A 12500-nucleotide genomic window follows, 5' to 3' on the forward strand; every position below is an offset into this window, starting at 1 on the left:
TAATATTATGAAAATCTTCCATATATTTTATATATTTTCTACATTTCTTTAACAATATACATGTTCAAATAAATAAAATTATTGTTATTATAAAATATGTTCTTATTATATATAACTGTCGAATATGCAGAATTATTTATGGTTTTTAATATTTGGTTAGTTATTAAATAAAAATAAAATAGAAAATTTTTTATTTTTTTTATTTTGTCACAAAATATATTATATATATATATATATATATATATATATTTATATTTTGTGTATATTGATATATTTTTTTTTATATATAAATACCTTAGAAATGAGTCCTTTATTTTATGTTCTTTAATATAATATATACTTTTTTGATGTGTCAAAAAAAAATAGTTAAAGAAAAAGATGCGCATACACACAGATGAATAACAAAAAAAAAAAAAAAAAAAAAGAAAAAAAAAAAAAAAAAAAAGAGTTTATTAAAATAATATAAAATAATTAAACAAAATAAGAACAATATAATAATCATATGATTATTGTATTATATTATATATAATTTTTATATGAAAATAAATTAATTTTTTTTAAAAAAGTTTTTAAAAAAATGCTTTATTTTTTTTTTTCCATTTTTAAAATTCTTTCTATCATTTGAATTATCACTATGATCATATTCATTATCATAACTTTTATTATTATTGTACATATTATGTGTATTATTTTTGTTGAGGTGTCCATTTTTTTTATTATATATATTTTTATTTTTATTTTTATCCATTAAATTTGTATTACTCTCTCCGTGTGTTTTATGAACCTTGTATCTTTCATTATGTATTTTACGTATATCACTTAGGGCTTGTTGTTGTTCTTTTTTTTTTTGATTAATAATATTAATTTTATTGTTAAGTGAAAGATTTGCTATATTTGATAAATTTTCTAAACTTCTTTTTTGATCTTGAATTAAATTATCAGTTTTATTATATTTGTCTATATTTAATTGATAATTTTTTTTGGTTTCATTTTTTTCGATTGAATTTGAATATTTATATGTTATATCTTTATTTAGAGAATTCATTATTATTTTAACTGAGGATAAAACATATTCAAATAAGATAGCATCTTTATCATTAAATTCTTTATGAAATTTCCATAAAAATTCTGTACATTCTGAATTATTAATTATATCTACATTAATTTTATTCACATAATCTTGTCCTAGTTTAATATAAGAATAATCAGTATTAAAATTTAATATATCAAATAATAATTTAATTAAATTATATATATCATCATTAATTAAAAATGTATTTTTTACTTGTATATTTCTTAATTTAATAGTTTTATATTTTTCTTCATTTGGATGAAAACTAATATTACTTAATAATTTATATAATACTTTAAATACATTTTGAAAATGTACAATTTGTTCATCTATATCTATATCTTTTTCTTTATAATATATAATTAATTGTTCAATAATTCTATCTAATATTATAGTAATATTAATAAGCATATCTTCTTCTATAATATAGAAATTCTTTGCTGATATATTACGTTTTATATTTTCATTCTCTAATAATGATTTCTTGAATTGAATTTCTAAAAAGGTTGGATTTTCTTTCTTATGCTTTACATTTTCTTCTTCATTTTTATTATATAAATTATTTTTGAATATGTTCTTATTACTATCTAATTGGTATGTTCCTTCTGAATTATTTTTATTAGTAATAGTATTGTGTACATTAATATTATTATTATTATTATTATCATCATCATGGATTTTATTTTTGAAATAATTCATTTCCTTCTTTTCATTTATTTCATTTTTATTACAAATTGTTACATAATTTTCTTCAGATATCTCATTTTCTCTTTTTTGAAAAAATTCTCCTTTTTCATAACTACTCTTTAGTGCTTCCATACTTTCGACATTTTTTGGACTGCCATCATTTTGTTCATTCTGTTGATACTTTTCATTTTCCATATTGTCCCCTTTAAGGGGAAGATCTATTTTTTCATCATGCTCTTTTTCTATCTCTACTGAAATAGCCTTTTTCATTTTATTCTTATCAGTAAATGATAAATTATGATCGTCATTCTTATTAACATCCTTTACATTCGTCATATTTTATAACATGCGAGTTTGTACTTTTGATGTATGTTCATTTATTTATTGAACATATTCATTCTTCTTCCGTTAAGATTTTTTTTCTTTTACTTTTTAAAAAAAGAAAGCAAAAAAAAAAAAAAAAAAAGGTAAAAAAAAAAAAAAAAAAAAAAAAAAAAAAATAAAGGAAAGGAAAGGAAAGCTTTCTTTAATGTTATCTTTTTAAAAATATACACATCAATCACACTTCATATGAAAATATAGGATGTAAATACAAAAGATAAAATAAATAAGAAAATCAGTATGTATGAATAATAAATAAGTGAATATAATTATATAAATAAATAAATAAATATATATATATATATATATATATAAACATATAATAGTACACTTCGATAATTTTATAAATATTATACGTCAAGAAGATATAAATACATATTATGTCAATGTTCATTAAATATTATTTTGTATTTACATATATATGATTTATTTTCAATTTATTTTATTCTTTTCCTTTCCCAACATTGAGTAAATATTTGCATGCTTTTAAAAGTTATATGATTTTTATGTGAAAAAAAAAAAAAAAATTAAATAACATGGGAAAATAAAAATATAATACGAAAGTAAATTATATGTTATCTGGGAATATAAAATTGGTATTAAAATAATATAACAAAAATGGAATGTCAAAAAAAAAAAAAAAAAAAAAAAAAAAAAAAAAAGAGATAATAATATATATATATATATATATTTATATATTGGATCATTTAAAGGACAAATTCATTTTGACATATTTTGTTTAATATATAATTTTTTGGAAATTTTAAGAATAAAACATAACTATGTTATAATACACATTTCAACAGCTTGTATATTTTTGTAATTTTTTTGGATAATACAAAAAATAAATATCATATACACATTTTATATAAAATATATATACACGTTATAGGAAATAATTATTGGTGTTTTTTTTTGTTTTTTAGGCCAATATTTATATAACTTCAATGACTTTAAAAAAAAGAAATGTCAAAAAAATGATACGTTAAGAAATAAATTTAAAATGTTACAATCAGGTATATTTGACAAAAACCGTAACAAAAACAAAAAAAAAATATATAATATAATATAACATAATATAATATAATATAATATAATATAATATAATATTTATACTCATATATTCGTGTCCATTATTTTGGCCATTTCGAAAAAAAAATAAATATAAATAAATATATATATATATATATATATATATATTTATTTATTTATTTATTTGTTTGATTGTTTGATTAATTAGATGGCTTTTTTCTTTTATTCTCTCAATTATTTTTTTTGTCTAGATTTCCATATTTTCATTTTATTAATTGAAGCAAAAGGAAATTTATGAATACTTATTAGTTTAGCACATATTCCTATTTTTATATATCATGTTTCTTTATTATATTTTTTTATTTTAAAGCTCGTTTAAAAAAACATTTAATAACCAAATATAGGAAAGAATAAAAAAATATATTTCTTTTTTATTTATACAATAATAAGGAGAAGATTATATATTTTTTCTTTATGTCTTCATATTAAATATATTTTATAGTGTTACGACAAAGGAGGGGAGGAAATTATATAGTAAAGGATAAAAATTTTGTTCTATAAATATTAAATATATATTAAATATATTTATACATACATATATATGTAAATTAATTAATTTGTTTGTTTCCTATTTTATAAGACTCATATTTATAATTATGAATGAATATGTATAAATAGGAATTAATCAAATGAGATTACGATACCTTATAAAATATTCAAAATTATACTTGTCACTTTTGGTGTTTTTTATATAAATTTTTTTTTTTAAATAGAAATATTATATTACCTTTAAAATAATATAACAATGTTATATATTCCCATATATATAGTTTTAATTATTCAATAAATAAAAAATAAATAATGTATAAATCATATTTTGGAATATATTATTGTTATAAATATATAATTATATATATATATATATATACTACATTCTAAAGGGAAAGCATATATATTATATATATATATGAAAATATATACATAATAAAAAAGAAATATATAATATATAAAATAAAAAAATATGTATTTATATATTAATGTGAATTCCTTAAAAATAAAATAATATAAATATTATGATTTCCTGAATATTTATATAAATAAATATCAATATTTAAAATTAACCATTTTATATATATTTTTTTTTTTGTTTTATATATATTCTCATAAATATAACAATATAGTTATATTAATATTTATAATACATTATATTATTTTGTTTTATTTTTATTTTATTTCATTTTATTTTTGATTTCTGTTCATATAACAATTTATAAAATAACAATAATATTATAAAAAGAAAAAGTCATTACAACAGTATACTTAGTTAAAAAAAAAAAAAAAAAAAAAAAAAAAAAGAAAGAAAGAAAAATGGAAGAATTAGAAAAAGAATTTGATAAAATAAAAATACAGTGTGATATAGAAGAATCAGACGAAAAAAAAAATGAACAACAAAGTGCAGAAGATGAAGAAGAATATGACGAAGAAGATGATAACGAAGAAAAAAAGAAAAAAGAAAAAATATCTCAAAAAAAATTAAGATATTTAAAAATGAAAGATAAAAAAGAAGAGAAAAAGAAGAAAAAACAAAATTCAAAAATGAATAATAAAAATGAAGATGAATCATCAAACAAAAAGGATAATGATATAAATAATAAAGAACATGTAAATAATGATAATAGTAATAATAATAATGATGATGTTTCTTTGAAAGATGACAAACATGACAAGTATGAACCCGTCATAGTTGAATATTGTAAAGGTAATATTATATATATGTGTACACATAATAAAATAAAAATTAATGTACATATATAAATATACACCATAATATTTGGCTTATATTATTATTTTCCATTTTTAGTTTGTGGTATGCCATATGAATATTGCGAATATGGTAACTCGTTTAATGAGTGTAAAGAAGAAAATAAGGATAAATATAATTATGATGCTTTAAATAGTAATGTAGAAGTTAATAAGAAGCAAACAAAGAAGCCGACTAAAAATGTAATAATAAATAAAATTGATAAAATTATATTTAATGGAAAATGTTATAATGCCATAAATATATTAATACATTATTTAGTTTAATTAGTATATTTTAACACATATATATATATATATATATATATATATATATATATATTTATTTATTTATTTATTTATTCATTTATTTGTTTATATTTTTCCCATAGGTATCTCAAAAAATAACAATACAAAAAACAACAAGGGCAAAGAAAAAGGTGGTAACGGTTGTAACGGGATTACATCCATATATCAAGCTAGAAAAAATGGCAAAAATATTTTCGAAATTTTATGCATGTGGTTCCTCTGTAATTAAAGGCGCAAATAATAACCCCGACCAAATAGATATTCAGGTAAAAATAAAGGACCATATAATTATATAAATAATATGTGTATATGAGTATTACTTGTGTATCCATATGATATATTTATTTATTTATTTGTTTGTAGGGTGATGTAGAACATAATATCGTTGAGGTTATTATGAAAAATTGTCCCGAATTAACCGAAGATTCGTTTTCCATTCTACCATCAAAATGAAATAAATGATAAAAGAAATATTAAATTAACAAATATATTTTTACAAGTTATTAAGAAAATGATGGTTTAAAGTTTTATAATACATGTCACACGTATGAATAATATTATAAAAAATGAAATATATATATATATATATATATTTATATATTGCACACAAAAAAAAAAAAAAATCAAATAAAATAAAATAAAATAAAATAAAAATAAGGAATGTTAACATTATATTATATTATATATATATTCAAGTAATATTTAGTAAATTAAAATAAATATAACAAAATAACATTATTTAAAAATAATAACATGTTATAATATTAACATTTGTTTGATTATATATATATATATATATATATATATATTACATTTTTGCCTATAACATGCATAAATATATAAATATTTGTTTTTATTTAATTGCTTCATTGTTTTTATTTCTTCCATCTTTTCCAATTTTTAATTTTAATTTTTCCTGAGGTTCCTTTGCCTCCAAAATTTTTTTTATTAATTTTTTTTTTTTGAAAAATTTCTTCTTGTATATTTATTTGTTCATAATTTTTTCTTTCATTATTATCTTTTTCAAACTGTTTTTTTAAAAATTGTAAAATTTCATAATCATAATTATCATAAAGGTATTTTTGATAATTGGCGCTATTATTTAATTGGTCTATATTTTCTTCGGAATTAATGAGATCATTTTTTTTTGTATCATAAGGAGATGATAGATGAATATTATTTTGTACAAGATGATTAGATTGTAAGATGTTTTGTGAATTTAAATAATTTGAATAATTGTGTAATCTAGCTTTATCTCTTTTCTTTTGTATATATTCATGATCTTTTAATTCAGCATTACACAAATTAAAGGAATTAAGAATGAAATTATAAAAATTTTCAATAAAATCTTGAACATTATAAAATGTGAAAATATTTTGATAATCAAATATATAAATAATTTTATGAATATTATTTAGATTTTTTATTATATAAAAATCATGTGTTGTTAATATATAACTACCTTGATAAATATAATTAAGAAAATTTAATAATAAATTTTTTAAATAAATATCAAGATTATTATTTATTTCATCTAATAATAATAAATTTGATTTTTTTAAAAATAAAGAAAGAAATAATATACGCACTTTTTCACCTCCACTTTTGTCTTTAATAGATGTATTACTATCAATAAAAAAAATTTTTAATAACTTATTTATTTTCTCTTCAATATTATCAATTTTTTCATTATACAATAATTTCGTTTTATTTAATATATAAAAACAAAAATTTTCATTGGATATCATATCATCATTTTTATTATAACTATTATAAAAACTAATAGGTTCATAGTTTACCTTTTCAACTAGATTTTTAAAATAATCATTAATTTCAGCATTTAATTTTTTTATCATATTTTGTTCAAAGTATGTTAAGAGAACATTTTTAAAATTACAATTAATTGTACCTTCAAAATTATAATTTTTTTTTATATTTTCAATATTTGTTTCATTTATTATGTTCGAAAAATTTGTATCCATTATATCATCATTATCACCATATACATAAATACTTTTTTTTTCTTTTAACTTATTTTCCTTTTCTTTTAATACAAAATTATATTTATTAGTTAATATTTTAAAAAGTGTGGATTTACCAATTCCATTTTTACCAAGTAATAACACATTTTCCCCACTATTAATGTTTAAGTTCATGTTTTTAAATATATATTTTTTTTTATTATTTTTATTTAAAAAATAAAAGGAAAAATTTTCAAATTCATATAATGGCATATTATTTGTTCCGTATTTTTCACCGGTCTCAATAAGTTCATTATTTTTTATTTTCTTGCTCATATCGATAAGGATATTCTTATTCATATTTCCTTCAACATCGTTAAATTTATTGTAAACGAATTTTTTTATATCCTCATCATCGTCATAATTATTATCTACTTGTTCTTTCTGTTCTGGTACGTTCTGTTCTGGTACGTTCTGTTCCGTTTGTTTTTGTTGTTGTTGTTTTTGTTGTTGTTGTTGTTTTTGTTGTTGTTGTTGTTGTTTTTGTTTTTCGTTTTTTTCTTTCTCTTCCACATTTTCATTCGTATCACTCGAATAACTCTCATAATCCACCTTCTCATTTATTTCATCCTCTCTTTCAGTATCCATATTTTTCTTCTGCGTGTTTGTGAAGGTCAAATTTGTTACCATGGTCTTTTCCTTTTCCTTTTCCTTTTCTTTCCCTCTTGCTTTTGTATCAGTATTTTTTTTATTACTATAGATTAAATTGTAATACAAATATTGATAATCCAGTTTTGTATCAAACAAAATAGAATTAATATTTTGATACAACTTTAATTCTTCTTCTTTTTTTTTTACAAATGGTTGTATGAATTCATTTTTTTTTTTCTTTTTACTTTTTGATATTACAGAATTTATTTGATCTAATATTTTTTTAAGTTCTTCTTTTTTCTTTTTTCTATTTTCAAATAATATTTTCATATTATTCAAATAATCTGTGTAATTACCTTTAAAATAGGTTAAATTAGATTTTCTTTCATTTGTTCGATTATTAGTCATATCATCCATATATATACCATAATCCTGATCATCGTGATTATTATTTTTATTGATTTTTTTTAATAAAGCCATATTACTAAGATCTACATCATATCCTGAAATTTTATTAAAGTCTAATATTCGATTACATAATTTGCTTACTAAAAAAAAATCATGTGTAGCTAATATTATTGCAAGTTTCTTATATTTTAAAGAATATTTAAATATATTCATTATAAAGAATATATTGAATATATCAAGATTATTATTTATTTCATCAATTAATAATAATTTAGATTTACTTAAAAGTAGTAATAACAAATATACACGAATAATATAACCATTACTTAGATGACATAATTTGACATTCAAAAAATTTTTTAAATTTAATATATTTACATATTTATTAAAATTCATTTTTATATTATTTATTTCTTTATAAATGTTTTCTTTTTCATGCATATATAATTTTAAAATCAATTTAAAATATTCTGATTTTAAAAAGTCTTCTTCATTATTTTTTAATACATTCGATGCACCATATGTATCGACATTATTAAATTGGTTACTTGACATACAACTTTTTTTTAATAATTTTTGATCATTCTTATTTAGTTCTGTAATAAAAATATCACTACTATCATTTTTTATATCTTCTTTTGTAATATCATGATTTCTTTTTTCTATTTCATCATTTCTTTTGTTATCTTTCAATCCATATATTTTTATAGTATCATATTTTTCATACTTACCAAAATTATCTTCAATATAATTTAATATTTCGTACTTTTCCAATGTGTTATCATAAAACTTCAAAACCTTTTCAAAAATAGTTAAATTATTGTTTTCAAGAAGATGTATGTTTTGTTTAAAATAAAAGACTTCATTTTTATAAAACAACTCATTATTTTTATTATTATTATTATTGTTGTTGTTGTTGTTGTGGTTGTTTTCATCTTTATTATCTTCTTGTAATATATTATGAATAGTTTTATTTTGAATTAAAGTTGGTAAATTACTTAATTCTATTCCATTATTTTTCATATATGATAATATTTTATATAATAAAGTAAAATCATTTTTTTTAACAGACGAAGATAATGTATTCAAATTAAATTTATTAAGAGATACTGCATCTTCCTTCTTTTTTATGTTATTATTTAATGTAAAACTCTTTAATTTATTATCAGAATTTTCATAAATTAAATTTAACAAAGTCGTTTTCCCACATCCATTATTTCCAATCAAACCAATACATTCCGTTTTATTTAATTGTAAATTTAAATTAGTAATTAATTTTCTATTATTTATTTCATAATTTAAATTCTTAATAGTTAAAACAATTTGATTCTCTTCATTCTGATCATAATTTTTTTCTAAGATATTATAAATATTCATATTATATTTTGGTGACAAAACATTAAATTTGTCTTCATTATCATCAATATTAAAAAGTTTGGAGTAAAATGATTTTCTTTTCATTAAACGTTCTTTTAAGTGTTCATCCAGGTCATCTTCATTTGATTCTTCATCGTATCCATCTTGGTCTGATTCTTCATCGTATTCATCTTGGTCTGATTCTTCATCGTATTCATCTTGGTCTGATTCTTCATCGTATTCATCTTGGTCTGATTCTTCATCATATTCATCTTCTTCTAATTCTTCTTCATATTCATCTTCTTCTAATTCATCTTCGTCTGATTCTTCATAATTATTATCTTCATTTATATCATATTGTATATCATTCCTATTTTCTCGATGATAATCATCATAATAAGGTTTCGCTATAATGCCTTCCTCATCTTCATCATAATGACAAATATCACTTTTTTTATTATTTCCACTTTTTTTTCTCTTCTTCTTAACACCATCACACATATAATCGTTACCCGATTCTACATTTTTCTTATGTTTACATTGTTGATAACATCTAAAGGTGCTTTTTTTTGTGTTTACGTGTTCAGCTAAAAACAGCTTATTTATAAAAGAGTTTTTTTTTCTTCTTGAAGGCCTAGAAGTGCCTTTTCTATTATATGAACTGTTTAAAAAATATTGATTATTTTTTTTAACTTGTAAACTACTATTAAATGATATATAACAACATAATATCAAGTAAAAATATAATTCAAGAAACATGTTATTATAACATTTTTTTCAAAATAGCTTTAGAAATAAAGGGAAGAAAATGAATTGAAACCTACGAAATCATATATATTATTATTTTTTGCATTGATAAAAAAAATAAAATTTTTTAATTAATAAAAAAAGATGAAGGCCAATTATTCATAGCTAGGATAACGTACAGAAAAGTGAAAAATTATTTAATTAAATTAATACAAAAAAAAAAAAATAAATAAATATAATATGATCAATATATATATATATATATTATAAATTACATATCAAATGGAAAATTTTCCATACCCATCTTACACAAAAAAAAAAAAAAAAAAAAAAAAAAAAAAAAAAAAAATTATATATATAATATAGAAATATTAATTATACATATGTGCATTTACACTATATGATATTATATATTGTATTATTTTATATTAAAAAATTAATTACATTTTGCACTTATTCTTTAAATATATATATATATATATATATATATATATATAATATCTATACTTAAATTTTTTTTTTAGTCATCTAAAAAATTATATTTTTTGTTAACTACTTTTATGAAAAGTATGTGTATTTATTTGATTTTATTTATTTTATTGTTGTTATACACACCATATAAAATATTTCACCGTCATGGACTTGAAGTCTTCTATGCTATATATTTAGTGCATATATATAACTTTTATGTTATTATATAAAAAGATAAAAATGTTATAGAAATAAATGTTATACATGTATTACATAATATATATATATATATATATATATATATATATATATATGTACATTTAATTTTGTGCCTTTCAATCATTTTCTCATTTTGTGCCTTTCAATCATTTTCTCATTTTGTACCTTTCAATCATTTTCTTATTTTGTGCCCTTGAATTATTTTCTTTTTTTTTTTTTTTTTTTTGTCCCTTTATTTATTTCTTCATGAGCCTTTTTGAATAAATTAAAATTTTTCTTTGTCAGACCTTTATAATATGCGAGTTGCTTTAATCTTCGGAATAACAGGACAAGATGGTTCATATTTAAGCGAGTTATTGTTAGAAAAAAATTATCATGTGCATGGTGTGATAAGACGTTGTAGTTCTTTTAACACAAAACGGATTGATCACATATTCGATAAGTTAATTTTACATTATGGAGATTTACTTGATAGTAGTAATATATGTTCATTAATATGTGAAATAAAACCGAATGAAATATATAACTTAGCTGCACAAAGTCATGTAAAAGTAAGTTTTGAAATGCCTGAGTATACAACAGAAGCAACTGCTTTAGGTACATTAAGAATATTAGAAGGAATAAGAATATCAAAAGTTAAAAATATTAAATTTTATAATGCATCAACATCTGAATTATTTGGAAAAGTTCAATGTCCTATTCAAAATGAAAATACCCCATTTTATCCAGTATCCCCTTATGCCATAGCAAAATTATATGCACATTATATTACAATAAATTATAGAGAATCATATAATATGTTTTGTATTAATGGTATTTTATTTAATCATGAAAGTCCAAGAAGAGGGGAAACGTTTGTTACAAGAAAAATTACTAGAGGTATTGCAAAAATTCAAAAAAAATTAGAAACATCCATTATCTTAGGTAATATAGATACATATAGAGATTGGGGCCATGCTAAGGATTATGTATATGCTATGTATCTTATGTTGCAACAAAATGAAGCAGATGATTTTGTTATTTGTTCGAATGAACAACATTCTGTTAGGGAATTTTGTGAAATATCTTTTTCATTTGTAAATATACATATTAAATGGATAGGAAAAGGAATACAAGAAATAGGAGTTGATCAAAATAATAATGTACTTATCAAGAAACATGAGAAATATTTTAGAAATTGTGAAGTCAATACTTTATTAGGTGATTGCTCAAAGGCAAAAAATATTTTAAAGTGGGAACCAACATATACATTTACCCAGCTCGTTTATGAAATGTTAAAGTGTGACATGCAGGACTATAATTTATCAATGGATGATTATGATACATGTATGAAGAAATATGATACATATAAAATGGGTAAAAAGCAATAACTCCTATATAAATGAACCATATTCATAATATATATA

The 12500-nt window shown here is 19.0% G+C and overlaps 4 protein-coding genes across 4 annotated transcripts; 2 read left to right on the plus strand and 2 right to left on the minus strand.

The window, feature by feature from the left end:
- Window positions 1-547: 547 nt before the first annotated feature.
- PF3D7_0813500 (PUB domain-containing protein, putative) lies at window positions 548-2095 on the minus strand (the record flags this gene model as incomplete). Its single annotated transcript, XM_001349354.1, has 1 exon — window positions 548-2095. One exon carries the CDS (start codon window positions 2093-2095, stop codon window positions 548-550), a length of 1548 nt encoding a protein of 515 aa, XP_001349390.1.
- Window positions 2096-4540: 2445 nt separating this feature from the next.
- Window positions 4541-5734, plus strand: PF3D7_0813600 (translation initiation factor SUI1, putative; the record flags this gene model as incomplete). Its single annotated transcript, XM_001349353.1, has 4 exons — window positions 4541-4931; window positions 5034-5176; window positions 5365-5547; window positions 5645-5734. 4 exons carry the CDS (start codon window positions 4541-4543, stop codon window positions 5732-5734), a joined length of 807 nt encoding a protein of 268 aa, XP_001349389.1.
- Window positions 5735-6156: 422 nt separating this feature from the next.
- Window positions 6157-10416, minus strand: PF3D7_0813700 (ABC transporter F family member 1; the record flags this gene model as incomplete). Its single annotated transcript, XM_001349352.1, has 1 exon — window positions 6157-10416. One exon carries the CDS (start codon window positions 10414-10416, stop codon window positions 6157-6159), a length of 4260 nt encoding a protein of 1419 aa, XP_001349388.1.
- Window positions 10417-11390: 974 nt separating this feature from the next.
- Window positions 11391-12464, plus strand: PF3D7_0813800 (GDP-mannose 4,6-dehydratase; the record flags this gene model as incomplete). Its single annotated transcript, XM_001349351.1, has 1 exon — window positions 11391-12464. The coding sequence occupies one exon, from the start codon at window positions 11391-11393 to the stop codon at window positions 12462-12464; it is 1074 nt and encodes a 357-aa protein (XP_001349387.1).
- Between the last annotated feature and the right edge of the window lie 36 nt (window positions 12465-12500).

Source organism: Plasmodium falciparum, assembly GCF_000002765.6.
Source record: "Plasmodium falciparum 3D7 genome assembly, chromosome: 8".
In the NCBI taxonomy this organism is placed as follows: Eukaryota; Apicomplexa; class Aconoidasida; order Haemosporida; family Plasmodiidae; genus Plasmodium; species Plasmodium falciparum.